The sequence below is a fragment of the Macaca mulatta genome, chromosome 4 (genome assembly GCF_049350105.2).
Source record: "Macaca mulatta isolate MMU2019108-1 chromosome 4, T2T-MMU8v2.0, whole genome shotgun sequence".
Taxonomy (NCBI): Eukaryota; Metazoa; Chordata; class Mammalia; order Primates; family Cercopithecidae; genus Macaca; species Macaca mulatta.
Window position 1 is genome coordinate 149,965,063 of NC_133409.1, and position 22,840 is coordinate 149,987,902.

At 39.6% G+C, this 22,840-nt stretch overlaps 1 protein-coding gene and 1 pseudogene across 2 annotated transcripts in view; one reads left to right on the forward strand and one right to left on the reverse strand.

Annotated features, from left to right (window-relative positions):
• The window catches only part of TSBP1 (testis expressed basic protein 1), a 77,469-nt gene that overhangs the window by 20,069 nt on the left and 34,560 nt on the right, over positions 1-22,840 (forward strand). The window contains exons 8-17 of the mRNA XM_078001053.1: positions 4,183-4,221; positions 4,821-4,841; positions 7,204-7,224; positions 7,908-7,928; positions 8,384-8,404; positions 11,808-11,828; positions 13,263-13,283; positions 20,388-20,411; positions 20,862-20,882; positions 21,495-21,515. Of these exons, the coding sequence (XP_077857179.1) occupies positions 4,183-4,221; positions 4,821-4,841; positions 7,204-7,224; positions 7,908-7,928; positions 8,384-8,404; positions 11,808-11,828; positions 13,263-13,283; positions 20,388-20,411; positions 20,862-20,882; positions 21,495-21,515 (231 nt within the window). The remainder of the gene's footprint in view (positions 1-4,182; positions 4,222-4,820; positions 4,842-7,203; positions 7,225-7,907; positions 7,929-8,383; positions 8,405-11,807; positions 11,829-13,262; positions 13,284-20,387; positions 20,412-20,861; positions 20,883-21,494; positions 21,516-22,840) is intronic.
• Positions 17,192-18,639, reverse strand: LOC716368 (heterogeneous nuclear ribonucleoprotein A1-like; annotated as a pseudogene). The gene has a single exon (XR_013416588.1). The product of XR_013416588.1 is annotated as a heterogeneous nuclear ribonucleoprotein A1-like (transcript).

Here is a 22,840-nt window from a genome sequence, read left to right on the forward strand (position 1 = left end):
GAAGAGAAAATTGTAAAGAATATGAAGGAAAACGTGCTGAACTTAAAGTGAAGAAAACTGGAGGCTAAAACTGCCTTTAATTTTTTGCATACTCAGGCACAGCCCTTCTCTTTCTCAATCTCGGTGTTCTTTTCTTATAAAACTAGAACCTTTGTAATATTGCCTTTCTTTGGTTCTTGAGGCTATCACATTAGGGAAAAAAGACTCTCCAAACTGAAAAGATGAAAGAAAAAGGGAGGGAGAAACGGAAAAGACAGGAGAAAGGTGGTGAATGAAATCAGAATATTGGAAATATAGTTAATCTGAATATTCCCCTGTAACTTTCACCCCTGCATAGTGTCTAAGGGGGAAAAGACATGGGACCACCTGCAAGTGTGACCACTTTATGAGCCTACCTACAGGGGAATGGAAAGTCTAATAACCTAAGGGAGGACCTATTTCCAGGAAGACTCTTGGGAAATTGATGGATTATTGAAACTTTAGACTGACTTGAATAATTGTTATTGTTCTTTAGCTTCAACTCAAGGATCCATGAGTAAGTTTATCTTTTTGTTTCAAAATCTAGTGTTGTTGGGCTCCTACACAAGGCAGAGGACTTTTCCCTGTCTTAACTATTTTCTGTTTCCTACTATGTCAGTGTAACAGGGCTTAAGACTCATGATTCTCCACCTTGTCCTTCATTAGCCATCTTAACTGGATCATGCCCACCTTTATCACCTTTCCCCCTCTCTAAGACAATGAGATCTCCCACTTGCTTAAGCAAATTCCTTCATTCTTGCCTTTGACCACATCCTCTCACTCCCTTATTTCTTCAGAAGTCATTGCTTCTCTCTTCTACACCTTTAAATATTTTCCTTCCTTTAACTGCCTCTCCTTAAGGTATAGAACAGGTTTGATTTTCTTCCATCTTAAACAGATCCTAACTACGTCCTTCTCTAATCGCAGCCTACCTTCAAGGGAGGAAATTATGCTGTACACTCTGACTGTGGGCTTAGAAAAAAGTTACTGCTCACTTCTTATCTGAACTATACACTATTTCTCCATGAATTGAAAGTAATATAAGACCTACTAAAAATCACTTTTAAAATAAATTTGCTTGTTAATTATTTTCAATTTACAGAGGACTATTGCCTAGAAGTTCAGCATGCAGACCCTAGAGCCAGGCTAACTAGAGTTGTATCCCGGTTCCCTACTTACTATTTGTTTGAACATAGGCAAGTTATTTAATCTCTCATTAAAATGTCAAGTCAGTTATATAACTAATTTCAACAACTAGTTGAAAATTAATCAAATAAAAGAACAGAGAAGACGCTGGGTACTGTGGCTCACGCCTGTAATCATGACACTTTAGGAGGCTGAGGCGGGTGGATCACCTGAGGTGAGGAGTTCGAGACCAGCCTGGCTAACATGGTGAAACCTCATCTCTACCAAAAATACAAAATTAGTTGGGCATGGTGGTATGTGCCTATAATCCCAGCTACTAGGGAGGCTGAGGCAGGAGAATCACTTGAACCCTGGAAGGGGAGGTTGCAGTGAGCTGGGATCGCACCACTACACTCCAGCCTGGGTGACAGAGTGAGACTCCATCTCAAAATAAAAGAACAGAGAAGTGAGGGAAGCTGAAAAAATTGAATGGAGAAGAGAGGAAAACCAAAGAGGTAAAATTTAAATAAACCTTCTGGAACTGATTTCAATTGGTTGTCAAAAAAAAAAATGAACACATTTTCTAAATGAAGGGAAGACTGTGACAGGAATGAGGAGCAGAGAAGTGAGGAAATCGGGAAAAAATCCAAAACAGATAACTCTGGCTGGACAGATTCTTTTTCTGATCTATGTGCTTTTCCTACAAAATTTTTCATATTGACTTTTACTTTTGTGGTTGCATATTAGGGTCACATTTCCTACTAGCAAAGTTGTTTCTTTGCTAGTTCAAAGACGGAATTAAATATATCATATTTCATTATTTTTTTCTAAAAGGCATCAAAACTTTCAGATGCTTCACAGTCTGAACAAGTTTATTACTCACAGGTTTTAATTAAATGTGACCCAACCAATACCTATCCTTAAAATAATGAAAAGAAAGGGATTCACTTGCCCTATCCCGACTCAGGCCACAACCCATATGATGCTGATCTCAAACTGCACTGTTGCTGAAGTATAGATGGTGCTCACTTAAATCATCTCTTCTTATCTGAAAATACAGCTCCCAAATTAGCCCACAGTAGCCCAGTGCCACCTGTAGATGTGTTTTGTTTGGCCAGCACGGCATTGTATTAAACTTTGAATTTGAATGCCTCTGAGTAGGGCGTGGACTTTTCACCATCTCTATCCCTTATAACTCTAGCAGATTCACAATCATGAGACCTGCTGGACCCCTTAATGCAAGTGAGTTTGTGATCCCCACAAAGATAATGAGGAATTCTGTCTGGTATGGAAAATGTGGTACTCTCTAAACAAACTAACTTGGATGTTCCCATTAGGAAGAATATCCACAGAGACAGTGTCCTTAATCCAAAACACATAATATTCAGTATTTTGGCAGGATATGTACATCCTAAGTTTTTTTATCTGCTTCTTTGCTCTGTAAGGCAACAAGTAAATGCCTTTTACTGTCCCACTTATTGGTCTTCAGCTGGGAAACGCCACAAAATACCCAGTTCAAGAATTTCTCTTCTTGGCCCAGTACGGAGGCTCATGCCTGTAATCCCAGCACTTTGGGAGGCCGAGGTGGGGTGATCACTTGAGGCCAGGAGTTTCAGACCAGCCTGGTCAACATGGCGAAACCTCATCTCCAATAAAAATACAAAACTTAGCTGGGCGTGGTGGCGCATGCCTGTAATTCCAGCTAATCAGGAGGCTGAGGCACAAGAATGCCTTGAACTCAGGAGGCGAAGGTTGCAGTGAGCCGAGATTGTGCCACTGCACTCCAGCCTGGGTGACAAAGACTGTCTCAAAAAAAAAAAAAAAAAAAAAGAAGAGAAAAGAAAAGAAAAGAAAAATTCCTTTCTCCTCATTATTCCATATTACTTTAGGTCAGGAATGGAATATATATGACCTGTGTTACATTTCTGCTCATGCCTTTGCCTATGGCAGACATCAATAATTGATCATGATTCTCTTACCTGCTCAGCCCACATGTATCCTAAAATTCTTCTCATCTCCAGATAGTCATTACTAATTGATCAAAATTAAATATGCATAACTCAAGTATAATTGTCACTCCTAACATAGGTTAATATCTTAAATCTTAAAAATCTTAAGTATAGAAAACTGTCCTTTTAAAATTATCCTTATTTGGTGGTGGAAGTGGCTTCACCTTCTCAAGAAACTGACAGTTCAGTGATTAATGGCCTAAAATACCACATAGAAAAACAGACATCTCTTTCCAAATGCTGAGGGTAGATCCTGTTGTTTCTGGGGAAAGCTACCATTTCCCTCCCAAAACAGCAATGTAACAAATAAGCGAAAAATAATTATACACAAAGAAGGAAACACATTATTCAATTCTTTTAAGATAAAAAATTGCAAAATTTTCAACATCTTAAAATATGATTGGTTATTTCTCAAGACAGAAACAAGAGAGATTAAAATGACATAATTAAGGTACTAAGGTACACAAGAAGATAGGGTTATTTTAAAGATTAAAATAACACAAATTAATAAATCAAAAATAAAAACACAATTAAGTGCACATTATAATGCTCTGCTGTCAGGACTCAGAACTTTTCAAATGACAGTCAGAAATAAAAGGAAAAAATAAAGCAGAAAAAAAGTAAAATAAAGTAGCTTACTACTTTGCCAAAGTATTTCATTCGTTTATAGTTACTGAATATTTCTTTCCATAACATTTCTAATACAACTTTTCAGCTTTCCTTTCTGTTATTACTCCTGATTTTTCACTGCAACTTCACAATATAAGTAAGATGGGGGACACCACTTCTGTTTTAGAGATGAGAAAATTAATGTTCAAAACATTTAGTGACTTGCCCAAAATCACAGAGCTAAAGAATAGCAAAACTGGGACTCAGGTCTTTAACCTCAAGACTGTTTGTACCACACCTGGGGAGGAGGAGGAGGGAATGGGATTATCTATCTCCATGCCTTCTGAAAGTCTAAATCTAATTTAGTCTAAAGTCTAATCTAAATCATATCTAATAATATACTTTTCAATTTTTATTATAGGTAGTATAAAATGTTTAAAAACAATTGAAGAACCTCTCTGTAAGTTTCCCATATACACAACTCAGTCCTTTTTTTACTGACTCCTAATAATTGTACAAATTTATGGGATATATGTGATATTTTGATACATGCATACCAAGTGTAATGATTTGGATGTTCTACAATGTGCCTGCTACCAGAGGAATGGGGAGGGTGGTGAGAAGGCACATAAAGGTGGAGGAAAGGAGAAAAACTTGCAATTTTACTGTTCTCTCTTTCTTTTACCAGTATGAGGAATTTGAGGCTGATTTCAAGATCCTATAAGTGACTGATTAATTTTTTCATTTAGCAAAGGGGAAATTCTTATAATAAAAACTAGATTAATTAATGAAATTGTGAAAAAGATTCTGGGGCCAGGGAAAATTATCTATAATCTTTAGAAGGATTTGACAGCAGGAAGATAATGAAAATTAAGAATAATAACTGCAGGAAGTATGATTTTCACAGTCTCCTAAGGAAAAAAGGAAAATGCTTACTTACCTTCTTGCTGCCTTTCCATGTAAATCAAATATGTAGTAAATGCTTGATCTGAAACTCCCTGAGATAAACACCCTTGAGTCATGCTGTCTCTAAACTCACCTTTTTTGTTTGTATTTTAGCCAGAACTGCAGGAGCCATTAGTAAGTTGCTTTTCTGCCCTTTAATTCTCATGTGCTTTGCTCTACTAAACTGTTAGAATATGTAAGACATTCATATTTCTAGGTGTTTTTGTTTCTTTCACAAATTGTTCATTCTTTTCCCCTTCTTTATTCTCTATTCTTATCTTAATAAACTGTGGTGCCTCTGTAAGAAAGTACTATTACCTTTAACTTTTCCAAACTCTTGAGATTCAACAGCAAAGAGAAAAGAGTGAAAAACAAAAAATGGTCAAGTGAAAAGAAGAAAGATTCCCCTGTGAGAAAACTCAGTAACACTCAGAGCAAGAGGCTTGATGGTGGCCATTCTACTTAAGACCCACCAAGAAAATTTCAGTGACATGCAGTGAGTCCCAGCTCACTGACCAAGGATCCCAGACTGTCACTGATGTTTGTGTGGGATGTATATCCCCTGCTATGAACAAAGAATAAATCTGAAAGAAGTATCCAGATAGAATTTTAAATGAAACTGTAGCATACACCTCTGGAAGAAGCATTGGTTGGGAATAGAAAATAAGGGATAAGTGAGAGGAAATTGGTTTAAAAAGGAAAAAAATAATGGTAAATGGAAACAATGACTTTTATATGATCTGAGATTTTACCCGCCCTTTATGACCTTGATGCTTAAAGTGAATCCAAGGACCTGCATCAACATCACCTTGGAGTTTTAGAGATGCAGAGTCTGAGCCTGTTGCCCACCCCTGACCTACTAAGTCAGACTTTGCATTTTAGTAAGATGCCCAGGTGATTTGCGTGCATACCAAAGTTTAAGAACCATTGCTCTACAGGATTTTAATTCTCTGCCCCGAGAGAGGAAATAAAAAGATGAATGCACTTGGTCCAAATTTAACCAGCTTTTCCAGCCCTGGCCAATTTCCCACACCAAGAGTGATCTTAAAGTCAAAGACAAGAAAGATGAAACTCATCAGGGTTTAATTCACTTTCTAACACATTTCCATCCTTCAATTTTGAGGATGTTCAGAGCTTGAGACCCTGACGCAGCACTAACTCTGAAGGAAAGAGGAAAAAAGTGATTTGAGAATTAAAGCTCATGGTATATCACATCCTGTGTCTACTCCTCTTGGAGTATTTATACAAATGAAACATTATTAAAATAATCAAGTCAAACTTTGAGAGCAAATACTGGGTAGGTATCATAAAAGCACGTATTAGGCCAAGCACAGTGGCTCATACACGTAATCCCAGCACTTTGGGAGGCCAAGGTGAGAGGATCACTTATAGCCTGCGAGGTGCATGAGGTGTAGAGAGGTGTGGTGGGGTGTGTGCGTGTGTGTGTGTGTGTGTGTGTATGTGGTCATAAATAAGAAGACTGTTACTGCATTATTAACAAGTATGTGGGTCTAGTGTCTCAATTCCTTTGCCCACTACTCATACCTATAAATGTCTTAAGTCAACCTAGCAGTTTCTATTCCCTCTTATATGGCAGGCCAAGTTACTCTGTTGAATATGGGCCAAAATCACTACAGAGACAGAAATTCCCACTGTCTCCTTCAGAAGATGAGGCTATAGATTCTAGCTAAGCAAGTTCAAATTAGCCAGCTGGAAGACAGGCAATGGCCTGTGTAATCTACTGAGCTACAAGCAGGACACCCATCGGGAAAGGGGAAGGAACGCTGCCTGACCAAATGTGCATCCCTACAGTTCCAGCTGGCAGATTCCAGCAGTAACCGGGGTCCTCCAAGATGAAGAAGGAAGCATTTGTAAACTTTATTTGTTCCTCCACGGAAGTGGAAATTTTGCTCCTGGTGTCTACATTTGTGATGTTTTCCCAGAAAGAATTTTAATGCAAACAGTATTTTCTCATTAGTTCTATTTTGTTTTTTCCATATTTTAGCTGGAACTATTAGACCTATAAGTGAGTTCCTTTTCTGTTTCCTCTAACATTCTTTGGCCTTCTGTGGGATATGGGGTCCTCTCCACATCCTAACTGTTACCATTTCTACCCCTACAGGATTTCTCACTCATACTTCTTAATTGTATTCAAATCTTCTGACACCTTCTGATGCCCAAGCCATCAGACACAATATCCTGAATTGTTACTGAATTTAGGATAAGGGAAAGCCACATAATTCATGTTTAAAATTGTATTTTATTTTAATTATTTATATTTATTATTTTTTAGTTACCTAAATTTCTCATTTAAGATGGATGTTGAATGATTTAAACTGGTAGGAAGGTTATGCGGCTTCCAGGCTAAGATTATCTGCAGTCCCACAGGAGTTGTTCTCCTCTGGTTGAATTGTTTCATAGTTTATTTAGAAACAATACCGGTAACATGAAAATTCTGTTAATGTCAAACCACACTTTCCTCCTTTTTGTATTTCAGTGCAATTCACAGCCCCTATTCGTAAGTATCAAGTTTGTTTTTCCACTGTGGTCCCTTTGATATCTGACCTACGAGGTCTTGGGGCCTGATCTGCTCTGCATTTTTCTAAACAATTTCAACTTTTATTTTAGATTCAGGTGGTGCATATGCAGGTTTGCTAATGGGTATATTGTGTGATGCTGAGGTTTAGGGGTGACATGCTTTCTTAACACTGTCTTTCTCAATTCCCCTAGCATTCCTGTTACATAGTTTGCAAAGAGGCCATCCACGAAGTGTTAAGAAATCTCACAGGCTAACATTTAAAAATATAAACCAAAACAGCCCTCTTAGTAATAGTCATAATGATCCATCAGCAACAGAAGGTACATCTTTCAAATAAACCATGTCTCTAAGGAAACTGGGGACAAGGGGCAAGAAAATGTAAGAAAAATAGAGGCATAACAGATTAATATGGAGTGAATCTTTTCCAACCCTCTGAAGATTTCCAACCATCACTGAAAGCAGGAGGAGGCCTCCATCCCTGTAGGTCCCTTATATTGTGCAACAGGGAGCCTGCCTGAGGCTCGCCATACAAGCAACTCTTGATCTTCCCGTTTCTATTTATGATACTCCCTAGGGCGAGTGTTAGGCAATGGGAATTTCCTTCACAGTGGTGAAGCATACGGATATCTTTTTCTTTCTCCCTCTCTCTCTCTCTGTCGCAGCTGGAGCTACAGGACCTATCAGTAAGTTTGCTGTCTGATTCTCCACAGTGAGCATTTTACTTTCCTGCAGTATCTTAGGGATCGCTACCTGGTTTCCATGTTGGGATTTCAAGGGTTTGGAGTTCACATTTTCTTCAACCTCTTATTTTTCTTCGACCTAGCATTTCAGTAAGTCATGATTAGCTCTGTAAACGTACACTTCACCAATAAAAACAAACTACAAAGTGGAGGATGAACCCTTGCAGATTTTCAATGGCTCCTCACCATCACACAAGGGATTTTTAGATGAGGAGGCCCTTATATGTACTAGCTTGCCATAGCAAGAAAGTCACCATTTCTACTACTCAGCTGCAGCTGAAGTTGACATTAGTGATTCAGATTCCTACTGGGAAAAGTATATAAATGAAAGTACATAAATAAAAAGTATATATAAAATATATATATAGCTACTGATTTCTTTTCTCTTTTTTCTTTAGAGCTGTCTCACAAAACCATTGGTAAGTCATCTGATTCTCAATTATAATACCTTTTGGTACTTTACTTAGAACATCAATCTATTTTTAATTCAACTATTCATGCCCAAGGACTCAAGGATCAAGTCCTTCTGCCACCTCATAATTTCACCCAGTGCTCCTTCAGGTTGGACTCATCCAGGTTTTGCAATAAAAATATATTAACTATGAAGCTGAAACGCAAAGTGAAAAATATCCCACTAGAGATGGTCCTAAGCTGTTTCCACTTCAGCATATAATCTAGCTCTGTAGAGCCAATATTTAATAAAGATTTAGAACCCAGCACCTAAACTTCCTGATTTTCTTTCCATGCAAATGATTTTTCCATTATTAGATAATCTTCACTATGTAAAATAATGCAAATTTTAAGTTTTCTTTCTTTTTTTGGTGGGGGGGGGCGGACAGAGTCTAGCTCTGTGGCCCAGGCTGGAGTGCAGTGGCGTGATCTCTGCTCGCTGCAAGCTCTGCCTCCCGTGTTCAGGTCATTCTCCTGTCTCAGCCTCCTGAGTAGCTGGGACTACCGGTGCCTGTCACCAAGCCCGGCTAATTTTTTTGTATTTTTAGCAGAGATGGGGTTTCACTGTGTTAGCCAGGATGATCTCGATCTCCTGACCTCGTGATCCGCCCGCCTTGGCCTCCGAAAGTGTTGGGATTACAGGCTTGAGCCACCGCGCCCGGCCTTTCTTTCCTTTCTAATTGCCCTGAAAAGTTCTCTCCAGAAGAGTTAGGCTCTATTTTCAGCAACTTTTAGCAACGTAGTCACATTCTTTGAGTGATCCCTATAGTGTCTTACTACTGTTTTTCTAACACTCGTGTACATTACTTTGTTGCATCTAAACAACATCAAATGGCAGTAGGTAAGGCAGTTATTATCCTCATATTTAGAAATGAGGAAACTGAGGGCCAGGAGTCATTTCTCAAAAAAATAAGAGGATGGGTTAGTTAATAAAATTAAGACTAAAGTTTTACTAACTCTTCATTCTTTCCACTATCTTTCCATTTTTGGGTGTTATAACAGGTTATTAACAGTGAATAAAATGAACTTCTAATGTTGAGATTAAAAGGTAGTAAAGGCCTAGAGGAGATAAAGTGAGAGAATGAGTAACACAAATAGTAACAGATAAAGAATGAAGATGCAGGTTAGAGAGAGATAAATAGGAGAAAATTTAAAAAGAAAAAAGTAGGAAGAAAATTGGAAGGAGAAAGAGTAAGTGAATTGGCACATAAGAGAATAAAGAAGAGAAATGAATATGTTGAGAAAGAGAATAAAAATAAAGGTACAAGAAGTCATAAATTGAAACTGGAAATGAGAAGAAAATATAGAAAAACCGAAGAAACAAAATACATTTTGAAGTGATCACCTATCCAAGGATTTAGTAACTTATGTCAAGAGGGCAGGTTTCCTAAGAGTTCTACTTCAGAATCAAAGATACATATTTGTAGATACAGACAAAGCAACTATTAGCATAATATCTAAACGTATAACTGGTCTACTGCTCATAGCCAAGGGTATCCAGATCTGGAAGCGCCACCTTCTAGGTGTTTTACACAGGAAAAAAAAAATCAGAGTTAAAAGTTCGGGGATTGTTGATCAAAACTTGAATGTTTCTCATCCTGAGTGACACTGAAGTGAAGGATTATTAACTGCTATGCCCACTGGGTCTTTAGCAGGATATGGTCTTTTCAGATTCAACTAACCTTGCAGACTTACAAGATTACCATAGCTCTCATCTGGCACCAGTCTACTCAGTAGGACCTAAGGCAGGACGCACAGCTTGCCAGCAAGGGCATTATCAGCTATCCCTCTGCTGTGGGAGCAGTACTCGCCATGATCTATGCAGCTGTCCACATAGCCACCTAGGACTTATTCTGCTTGGCCTTCTGTTAGATGAATTGGGAGCTGACCTGGCTTAGAAACCCCACAGGTCTACCAGGAACTAAAATCTCCTATAAGAACCCCATACACATTACCTGCAGGGATCCCGTAAGGAATATGACCAAATACATGGGTCACTGCACTCAGGGAAGCCCAAAGTTATAGCTTCTTAATACATATTTACAGTTCTCCCAGTTCAGATGCAGTCTGACATCAAGGATCATTCTTATGCAAGCAGTGTTGCTAAATAACATAACAGGCTTTCGGCCAGGCGCGGTAATCCCAGCACTTTGGGAGGCCAAGACCAGCGAATCACAAGGTCAGAAGTTTAAGATCAGCCTGGCCAATATAGTGAAATCCCATCTCTACTTAAAAAATACACAAAAATTAGCTGGGTGTGGTGTCGTGTGCCTACAGTCCCAGCTACCCAGGAGGCTAAGGTAGGAGAATCACTTGAACCCAGGGGGTAGAGGTTGTAGGGAGCCAAGATCATGCCACTGCACTCCAGCCTGGGCAACAGAGTGAGACTCCGTCTCAAAAAAATAAATAAATAAATATAACAGGCTTTCGATATTTATCAGGTCATCAAGTGATCAGAGCTAGAAAACCAACTGAAGGTCAAATTCTCATTAAAAACTGAAAGTTTTGGCCAGGCATGGGCTCACACCTGTAATCCCTGCACTTTGGGAGGCTAAGGCAGGAGGATCACTTGAGACCAGGAGTTCCAGACTAGCCTGAGCAACAACAGAGCAAGACCCCATCTCTACAAAAAAAATTCTTTTTAATTAGCCAGGCATAGTGGCATGCAGCTGTAGTCCTAGCTACTCAGGAGGCTGAGGTGGGAAGGTCACTTGAGCCCAGGAGGTGGAGACTATAGTGAGCTATAATAGCACCACTGCACTCCAGCCTGGGTGACAGAGTGAGACCTTGTCTCAAAAAAAAAAAAAAAAAAAAAAAAAAAAAAACCAGAAGGTTTTGTTGACTCTTTGCTCACAGACTCTAAAGCTAATCAAAGCAGCAGTCACTGCTCTATCACTCTCCAATAAGCTGGAAGCTGTGCGAAGAGGAAACTGGATTCTTACCTCCTATTCTAATGTCTACCTCTGGAACATATTAGTTGATCAGAAATAAAGATTTTAGTGAAAGAACAGTCCCTTGGGAAAGAAATATTTTCTACTCCTACTGACAGGAAGTGTTTCACCTTTCCCTCCTAGCAATAATATTAATACCTAATAACGAAGTTTCACCTTTCCCTAGTATCTCTTAGGTTGGCAAGAATCCTACAAAAACCTTCACCTTGGGCTGAAATACTGCAGTAAATGCTAAATATCCTTTTTCCTTTTTTCTATAGTTAACATAGTTGGATTAATTCTCCCTAATGATCTCATAACTGATACCACTTCTTCTCCCCTGCTCTACCTCTCAAAGCCTCACTTCCAGGATAAAATTAGTGAAAAATATACTCCCCAGTCAAATAACCATACTAATATGCCAATTTCAACTTCTTTTTAGTGCAAACTCCAAGACCTATTGGTAAGCTGCCTGTATATATCAACTTATCTCTGTTGGCTTCTTACTATGTCTGAAGGAGACTGGCCCCAACTGTTTAAGTATCTGGGTTAAAGAATCTAAAAATCGTATGTCTTAGACTTTCATTTCCCCATATCCTAACTGTTAGGTTTTGGAGGGAAGGCAAGGGTTAAAGAAAGACACAGAGAGAGTGGTGGCTCTACAGCAAATGCAGGCTTTATGTCCAGCATAAGACCTACAGAAGTGGGGAACTAGCCTAATGCCAGTGTCCACCGCTGCTTACAGGCTGGGGATACTTATAGGTATGGGTGGGAGGGGTCTGGGTAGTATGGCTTGCTGCCCAGCAGGATATTGATAAGATGTTCCCATGATGAGGGGGTTCTGGTCCTTGTTCCTGCAGAATGTGGTGTTCCTTGCACTTTCTCCCAGCAGAATATGATAGGGAGGTTTCTTTAGGTGGCCCTTTGTCCACCTTGTAGTCAGGTGGTTAGGCAGAATGTTTCTCACAGCCTGAACCCCCGTGGAATGTTTCACTTTGACCAAGGTCTTCAAAATAGCTGGAGGCTTACAAAATGGTGCAGTTTGGATTAACACTAACATCTCTCTAGGCAACCAATTATATTTTAGCAAATGGAAATTCCATTACCTTAAAATTCATAACAGACAGGCATTGTTCTAATAATGATTATAGTGGCTTGTCAATAATCATTAGAATAGCTTCCTAAGGCAAAGGTGTAATCGAATCTGGAAAAGAATATAAGAAATGAACAAGAATATAAAAGAAAGATAGCTGAGAGTGAAACAGAGTGATGTGAGGAAAAAAGACTGGGGGAATATCGGGAAAGGAATACAATTAAGGATCTCACCTCTAACACCTATAATGAAAAGCAAGAATGAAGTGGTTATGCTAACTAAAACAGGGTTAATAATCTCCTAGAAGAAGATCTGGTTCTTATGGAGAGGCTACAGTACAGCAGTAGTGCAATGAAAAATATTTAATCCTGAATAATGAGATTTAGTAATTCCTGAGAAAATCATTTTCACTGCTTGCCTTGGGAAAACAGCACTAATAGAGGTGTTTTTGGGCCAGGCGCAGTGGCTTACACCTGTAAGCCCCGCACTTCGGGAGGCCAAGGTGGGCGGATCACTTGAGGTCAAGAGTTCAAGACCAGCCTGGCCAACATGGCAAAACCCCATCTCTACTAAAAATACAAAAAATAGCCAGGCATGGTGGCGGGCACCCGTCATCCCTGCTACTCAGGAGGCTGAGGCACGAGAATCACTTGAACCCAGAAGGTGGAGGTTGTAGTGAGCCAAGATCACCCCACCGCACTCCAGCCTGGGCGACAGAGTGAGACTCTGTCTCAAAAAATATAAGTGTGTGTGTGTGTGTGTGTGTGTGTATGTGTGTTTAATTTGTTTGTTTCTATTTTTTAGTACAATATCCTGGACCCAATGGTAAGTACCTTATCTATCCTTCTCCCTCCAGGTTCCTTGATCTTCTACAGTGTCTAGAGGGCCTGTTCCCTGTCTGAAATGCCCTAGATGTGTCTTACTGCCATAAGAGCAGTTGTTTTATGCATGTTTTTATGCTTCCTGGTTGCAACCTACTGAGAATTCTCCAGGGCTATTTTTTTTTAAAGAAAAAGAGTAAGAAAATTTCCCCAGAAATAGTCATAATGTCTTCTATAACAATACAGAAGAATTTTCTAAAGTAGCAGAGAGAGAATAATAAGGGCAGCTTTCCAGTTCTGAAGTGCTTTGTAGTTTCTAAAGGGCCTACTCAAAGATAATGGAGACTATGAGGAGGAAATGAGAAAAGAAAATCAAATTTTAAGAATAAATACAAAAGGGAGAAAATACAATAAAATTTTACAGGAAATACTATTCTGGGTCTAGTCTAACCTGAGTTCTCCGGTCTTCTCTCCAAAGGCCTTTCTCTTTCCTCATGTCCTATCCTGCTCTCTATCTCCAAACACCTTTCAGCCCCACCACACGTGCGCGCATGCGCAAACACACACGACAGAGAGGAAAAGAAAGGACAGAGCACCTCGTGGAACACGAAATGACAGTAATTGGGCTGTAATTACAGGAACTGGCAGAAGCATCACATATGGAAAAGAACAAAGTGAAAGTCCATATTGTGACGAACTAGGGAGAAACAGGTGTTAAAATATAGGGAATCAAACCAACCCCAGGACATGGGAAATTCTGAGTCTAGAAATAAAGGGATAGCATTAGAAAGTTTAAGTCAAGCAGGAAGGATTATCAGAAGGCAAGTCACATATATTCAAACAAACATTCCTTCATCTAGCTGATCTCCTAGCATGTATCAGATACTAAGCTGAGCACTGAGGATAAAGTCATGAATAAGGAAGAGAGAGATTTGGTTGGTCTCTGGTGCCATGGAGTTTACAGTCCTATAAGATCACTTGGGAAAACAAACCCAAAATGTGTAGAGGGCAGGCAGCATCCCACACAATCATACTATGACCATTAAAACTGGATATTTACTGCCCTAAATTCTGGTTCTAACTATCCTTTTTGTGCATGAATAAGAGCCATTTGTTATTGACTATTCCCCTGAATCAAGACTGATTTCCTCAGTACTCACAGATATTGCCAAGACTTATAGCCTTGGAAGTTCTCATAATTATTACTCAGAGGATAAACATAAGCCAGCCCACCTCAGAGGATCTCACTGGGGCTAAAGGAAGGGTCATATGTGGTCCAAAGTTCCCTAATAGCCACCATGTGCCAGAGAATCTACATGGATACATGAATTCCCTTTCCCTTTTCTCCCCTGCCTGACTCCCTCTCTCCTATGTGTAAACACTTTAAAAATATGATAGTGTATAAATGAAAATTATATTGCTATTTTATTCCTTCCTAGCTTTTCCCTAAGTTATAAGTGATTTGGAGAAAGTGCAAAATGAATTGATTAAAATTTAAATGACTTTAACAAAAATTAGTGGTTCCCAACAGCCCTAGTAAAGAGAGTAGGAAGAAAACTTTTCAAGTCAATTGAAAGGTTATTACTGGGTAGAATATTCACTATTTGGGTAATGGGTACACTAAAAGCCCAGACTTCACCACTTTGCCATATATGCACATAAGAAATCTGTAGTTGTACCTCTTAAATATAATTAATTAATTAAAAGGTTAGGTAAAAAAGAGTGACTAAAGAAAATGAGGTCGGGGCCGGGCACAGTGGCTCATGCCTGTAATCCCAGCACTTTGGGAGCCCGAGGCAACTGTATCATGAGGTCAGGAGTTTGAGACCCGCCTGACCAACGTGGTGAAACCCTGTCTCTACTAAAAATACAAAAATTTGGCCAGGCACAGTGACTCACTCCTGTAATCCTAGCACTTTGGGAGGCCGAGGAAGGTGGATCACTTGGGGTCAGAAGTTCAAGACCAGCCTGGTCAACATGATGAAATTTCATCTCTACTAAAAACACAAAAATTGGCCGGGAGTGGTGTCGCACGCCTGTAATCCCAGCTTCTCAGGAGGCTGAGGAAGGAGAATCACTTGAACTCAGGAGGTGGAGGTTACAGTAGGCCGAGATGGTGTCACTGCACTCCAGCCTGGGCAACAGAGTAAGACTCTGTCTCAAAAAAAAAAAAAGATGCTGGGCGCAGTGGCTCACGCCTGTAATCCCAGCACTTTGGGAGGCCCCATGGGCCAGATCACTTACAAGACCAGCCTAGCCAACATGATGAAACTGTGTCTCTATTAAAAATATAAAACTTAGGCCGGGCGCAGTGGCTCACGCCTGTAATACCAGCAGTTTGGGAGGCCAAGGCGGGCAGATCACGAGGTCAGGAGATCGAGACCATCCTGGCTAACATGGTGAAACCCCATCTCTACTAAAAATACAAAAAATAAAAATAAAAACTTAGCCAGTTGTGGTGGCGGGTGCCTGTAGTCCTAGCTACTCGGGAGCCTGAGGCAGGAAAATGGCATGAACCCAGGAGGCAGAGCTTGCAGTGAGCCGAGATCATGCCACTGCACTCCAGCCTGGGTGACAGAGCAAGACTCTGTCTCAAAAAAAAAAAACAAACTACAAAAATTAGCCAGACTTGGCGGCAGGCACCTGTAATTGCTTGAACCCGGAAGGCAGAGGCTGTAATGAGGCAAGGCCATGCCACTGCACTCCAGCCTGGGTAACAGAGCAAGATTCTGCCTCAAAAAGAAAGAAAGAAAATAAACGAAAAAGAAAAGGAGACTGACAAAAGTACATAGAAGTACAAGTTTAAGACATTATGAACCTCTAGAAGTGTTTCAAGCATTTACTGTCGCTGAGTGAAATGAGAAGGAAGAATAAAGCCTCACTTTATCACTTTATAACTAATCTCCTGCCTCAGACCAGCAGAAACAGGTCTGAGGCTACAAAGCACAAAATAAGGCACGTAAGACTGGACATGCACTGAGCTGTCAGATTTTAGCGCCCCCCATATCCTCTCTGCAGTTACCCTGTTTAAGCCTATCAAGGGAGAACTGAATTCACTTGGTTCTACACATGTTGATTTCTCCACTGTGTGTTCCTTCTGTTTCTTACCACCAGCTGAAACTTCAGTAATGACTGGTTAAGTTCCATGCCTATTATAGGGCCTAGCATACTTTTCCTCTCTGTTCATTTCTGTCTTGTGTGTGTAGAAACTCATATTCCTTCATCTCTTTTGCTTATTCCACTATTTAGCTGCTGCTCCACCCCTAAAAGGAAATGAATAAAGGAGAATACCAAACCCACTGATCAACCCAAAATAGAGAGATATACTTCAGAAACTACCCTAAGTTTATAGTGACTTGTCAACAAGGGAAGGGAAGGATACTTGTATGAATAAATGAAGCTTTCACAGAATGGCAGAAATAGGGAGGAGAAAGGTAAAGGCAGCACAGTTTAAAGAAATTACCAGTCCCCTGCAGGATTTCCAGCAGTAACCACTCACTGCAAAAAGGGAAGAGATAAATCATCTCCCTTTCCTACAGCCTCCTATACTAAGCAGAAGGCAGAATCCCCACAAGGCATGATGGCAGATATATTCCCCAGCACAGAGCTCTATGCCCCTGCCCTAAGAAGGATGTTTCTTCCATTGCCATTTCTGATATTTCCTTTCAGGAAAGTAGTACAAAAACTAGCTCCTCTTTCAGCAGCCTGTACACATTGATTTATCTCTTTGTTTTTCAGCTATTGGATCTTCTTGTGAGTTTGACTATTTCCCTTCATGATTGAAACTCAATTGTCTCCAGTAGTGTCTAACATATCTTAAGCCAAAATGTATGCATTCACATTGTGATATGATAAACTTCCAATTTCCTTGGTCCCTTATTTTTCCATTACTCAAAACACAAATACATTATTTTTTTTTTCAGCATCACAATCAGACTATTGCATTTAGCAATCAACAGCATGGGTGCAAAAAAAAAATAAATCCACATCAAAACCCTTTGTTGGATTGCTTTACACTTTCCACAGAACGGAAACTAAAATAACCTGTTATACAATTAATCACAAATACAGTCCTTGAGTTTTTTGCCCACACACATGAGTATTTGTCTAAAATATATCTTCTTTGTACCAGCTAGACCCTGTCACCATTGTGCTTGGCTGAGTTCACAAATCTGTTGTAACCTATAGCTTCCCTGTCACTTCTCTGGCTCTCCTCTCCTACTAAGCTTTGTTTCCTAATTAAAATCTTCTGCCACTGCCATAGCTACTGCTGCTACTGGAACCACCATAACCACTTTGGCTTCATGGTTTTGCAAAGTATTGGCATCCACCACCATAGGGGCCAGAGCTTCTGCCTCCAAAGTTTCCTCCCTTTGCGGGTCCAAAATTTGAAGGCTGATTGTTGTAATTGCCAAAATCATTGTAGCTTCCACCACCTCCAAAATTGCTTCCATCATTACCAAATCCATTATATCCATCCCCACTGCCACCATATCCACCACCACCATGGCTGCCATCAAATCCACCACGACCACTAAAGATTCCTCCATGACCAAAGCTGTCATTCCCACCAAAACCACCTCCACAACCACCACCAAAGTTTCCAGAACCACTTCGACCTCTTTGGCTGGATGGAGCACTAGCCATCTCTTGCTTTGACAGGGCTTTTCTAACTTCACAGTTGTGGCTATTCATAGTATGGTATTTCTGAATGACAGTCTTATCCATGGAGTCATAGTCATCAAAGGTTACAAAGGCAAAGCCCCTTTTCTTGCCACCACCGCAGTCAGTCATGATTTCAATCACTTCAATTTTTCCAAACTGTTCAAAATCATCTCTTAGTTGATGCTCTTCAGTGTCTTCTTTAATGCCACCAACAAACATCTTTATCACAGTTAAGTGGGCACCTGGTCTTTGAGAATCTTCTCTTGTGACAGTTCTCTTTGGTTCCACAACTCTTCCATCCACCTTGTATGGCCTTGCATTCATGGCTGCATCTACCTCCTCCACAGTGGCATATGTGACAAACCCAAAGTCCCTGGAGCGATTGGTGTTTGGATCTCTCATGACCACACAGTCCAGGAGTATTCCTCATTGCTCAAAATGGCTCCTCAGGCTCTCATCAGTTGTTTCAAAGCTCAATCCTCCAATGAAGAGCTTCCTCAGCTGTTCTGGCTCTTTAGGAGACTCTGACTTAGACAAGACGGCTGGGAGAAGAGAGACTTTAACGATGCTTCTTCCATAGCGTCCATGGGCAGAAAGGCATAAATACATTATTAATAAGTTTCTAGAACATTCACTGACCTGCATAAAAAATAAACAGATAAAAATGTTTCTACATGACTCTAAAGAATGTTAATTAGGAATTTCCCATGCAGAAGGAAAAAAAAAATGAGAGGAAAATGATATAGATCCGTTTCTGCTTTCTAGATAAGTCATCTATACAGGCAATTAGTCAGTTATTTGTTTCTCTGTGGTGCACTTATCAAAGTCCACTGATGCCTATTGGAACTTGAGATGCAACATGGAACTTGAAGTTCTATTTTCTCAGCCTTTTGTTTTCCCATTGTCCAGAATTCAACCAGCTGATAATTAGTTTTCTGGAAATTTCTAGTGCCTTTGATTTAAAAAACAAAAACAAAAACAGTTCAAGCAAGTATATCACTAGTAAATTTGCCAATAGAAAAAAAAATGAGTAGGAAAAGAAAATAAACAAGAAGGGGGTAACAAAAAATATCTTTGCTTGTTTTTCAGTCAGATCGCATCCTCACACAATCAGTAAGTCTATGTGTTCATTTAATTCTCCCCTTTACGACTCAGTTGGTCTCTAGTGGAGCCCGAGCGTCTTTATCTGACCATATTAGGATACAAAGGGCTTGAGATACATCTTGGCCCCTTGCTGTCTCATTATCAAAACCTCTCTAGATTATTAATGATGTACTGGAAAGTTTTAAGACTACCAATTTACAATCCCCTGCAGGATTTCAAGCAGTTATCGTCACTGCAAAAAGGGAAGAGATAAGTCAGAGCAGAGAAAAAAATTTTACAAAATTTCAAAGCCCATCAACAAGAGACTATCTTACCAAACACCACATGTTCTCACTCATAGGCGGGAACTGAACAATGAGATCACTTGGACACAGGAAGGGGAACATCACACTCTGGGGCCTATTGTGGGGAGGTGGAAGAGGGGAGGGATAGCATTAGGAGATATACCTAATGTAAATGATGAGTTAATGGGTGCAGCACACCAACATGGCACATGTATACATATGTAACAAACCTGCACGTTGTGCACATGTACCCTAGAACTTAAAGTATAATAAATAAAAAAAAAAAGAGAGAGAGAGAGAGAGACTATCTTAAAAAGGGAAAAAATGGTAGGAGAGAAAGGAGTAGATAAGAAGTTTCTATAACCCTTTTTCATTTGACCCTCCTGCTGAATCTGGTCTCTTTTTCCACACTTAAATTCCAAAACATCTAAGAAAATTTTGTATCATCTTTTAGAGACTTTAGAGGATTTAAGCCTAAACTTTAAATAACAACTTTAAAAAATTATAGGGCATTTCCTCCATGTTTTGCTTTCACGTGACACATCATTCTCTCACCTTTTAAATAACTCTATGGAAAAAATCAAACTTACTATTTTATTAAAAAATAAAGAGCAGGGAAGAAAGTTTATCAGCAGGTCAAAATGTTATATTACAAGAGACTTAACAAATTGAAAGGCAATTTGAGCAAAGGGGAAAGCAAAAGGAGATAATTTTCTCTGGTCTATTTACAAGCTGGATTCATTTCACCCGCTATCAGTAAGTCCATGTTTTCAGCACTGTAGGATTCTAGAATCTCTCCTTTCCCTGGTACGGCTGAGATTTCCGGGTTTGGGGTGCATACTACTTTAACCATTTACCTTCCCATCATCAACATTCCATGAAGTTACTGATGATTTTCTGAAAGTTCACATTGTGCTGATTCATATTAAAAGTAAATGAATACCAAAGGGAAAGTTTTCCCTATTGTTATAATGACCTAGCAAGAAGAAACTCTCTACATAGAAAGGAAAATATCATGGAGAAAAAACAGTTGCTAAGATACCTCTGTTTTTCAGCTGGTCCACCTTCAGCACCCTGCGGTAAGTTCAATTTCTTTTTCTACTGTTTTCTGTTGTTGTTCTTGTTCCCTGCAAGGCTTAGAGACCTGTCTCTACCCTGCTCATTTCTAACTGTGTGTGCAGCTGCCTGACTCAAAGCTTCCAGTTTCCTCTGCCTTCTGCTCATCCAGCTTCTCCCTGAGAAGGAAGTTATATTTACATAGTTTCAAACATATATTTACTTTGTATCTCCTCTAGAACTATTTAAGTGCTTTAATTACATTATCTCATTTAATCCTCAGAATAATTCCACTAACCCCTTTGTAAGAGATAAGAAACTGAGCCAAATACTTAATCAAGAATACTTAGTCATAGAATCATAATTCGGACCCAGAACGGTGTCCAAGATTCTCCCCTACACAAATATACCTCCCTAGAGGGAATCTTGTTTCCTTCAAAGAAATCTTCACTGATATCTAATTTGGTTTTTAGGTCCGCCCGTGGCACCCATAAGTAAGTATAACATCTCTTTTTCTTCTTTGGTTCTCTATGGTCCCCTTCATTTCACTTCTGTCAAAGTGATTTGAGTTTCCCATTCTTCTCTTGCTTCCTTATTACCCTGCTTGCCCTATAATTTTTTTAAAACACTAATTAAAAGCGGGAGTAAGCTAGCATTCATCAACAATAAACTGAACAATACTATGAAATAACAAGTAGGAGGAATTTTCAGGGCGGTGGAGAGAGAAAGAGAGAAAGAGAGATGAAATCCAAAATGATGTCTAAATGGAGAGAAACCTTCAGTGTTCTTTCAAACATTATAGTGCAAGGATCCAGTGGTCTTTTCCCAACACTATGTCCAAAGCTATTCAGGTCCAATAAATGAAGAGGGCCTTTAAGGAAACTCTACCTTTGATTTCATCATTACATCATCACTGTTAAATCTTACATCTAGTTTTGCATTATAAAACTAATCTAAAACCAAATGATCTATAGGGTGGTTTGGAATACCTCCTTCATTACTCACCCAAGTCCTCCCCTCACAGACTCCAGCAAAATATATTAGATAATACTATGTGTTTTCTATTTGAGAAAAATTAAGTGGATTTTTGTTTGCTTATTTTTCAGTAATTTCGCAGAGAACCGCAAGTAGGTACCTTTACCTCGCAGCTGGTCATATGTGGAGACTTATCTTAGATGTTTCTATTTCTAAATGCCTCATATTTCTCATATTCATTTGCTTCTACATAACCCAAAGTCTTCAAGATTAGGACTGCAAGTCAGCCTTTTTGATTCGTAACTGTAGTATTTCCCATTATAAACTCAGCTTCCAAGGTAACACATATGAACAGTGACTCAATATTTAAACCAGATCAAGCACTGACAATGATGATATTTAATATAGAATTCATGAAACCACCTTTCACACTATGTCTTAGTTTTCCAAAATGCAAATCTGGTTCTCATATCTCAGTTACAAATGATTTAAGCAAACCCAACATCGCTCGGATTCCTCAACCTGAAATTATATCACATTAATATTAAAACCCAAAGTTCCTGTCAAGGTTAAACACGCAGATGCCAAAAGAGCCCAGGCAGGTCAGTAAATGAGCGAGATGAGGTGCGTCTCCTGGGAACTGTGTAAAACTGGGAGGACACATATAGTCTGAAGAGGGTAGCTGTTGCCCTGCTCCAGCCAACCTCGTCATGCAAGAATTCACATCCAGAGTTGTCAAAGCATCTCACTTAATCCAGAGAGTAGGTAAAATTTTCCAAGCTTTAAACATGACAGACATCTGGGTTACTCTAACAGATTGCAAACATACTTATATACTCCCCTCTAGTTCCATCTAAACACATTCTGGATATAGTTTTCATAATAACATTTTACTCATTTCAATAATGTTAGGACAAAGGCATTGGTATTTGAGAGAGGAGAATCAGAGCTATTCACACGGAAGTAGCCAGTGTCTCTCCAAAGTCCTCATCCACACATCTTTCTGAAGTCTGAGCAAAGAGGCTGATTGGCTAAGTATTCTCACTGCACAGATGAAAATACAGAGACAGTGGCTCCGACCCAGGGATGAGGCTGCAAAATCCATATGCCCATGTTTGGGCATAGACCCTATAATTGGGTACAGGGACCAAGGCCCACCTGAGGTCAGGAGAAGGGATTATTGGTCTCACAGCTAGAAATTACAAGCCAAAATCCAAATAGAATGCATAGTGTCCTTTTCAGAGAAGTCATCAGAGAGTATGGGCAGGAAAAAGATGTAAAAATCCAAGACCCAATAGATATATAGGGTCTTGGATCCTATATATCATCCTAGTAGAGAGGATGAAAAAAAGCATGCCAAAGTAACTAGGGATTATACCACCTGCTTTTTGGATAGCTAAGTGTTGGCTGGCCAATCCCATTACTGGGTATAGACTCAAAGGAATATAAACCATTCTATCATAAAGACACATGCATG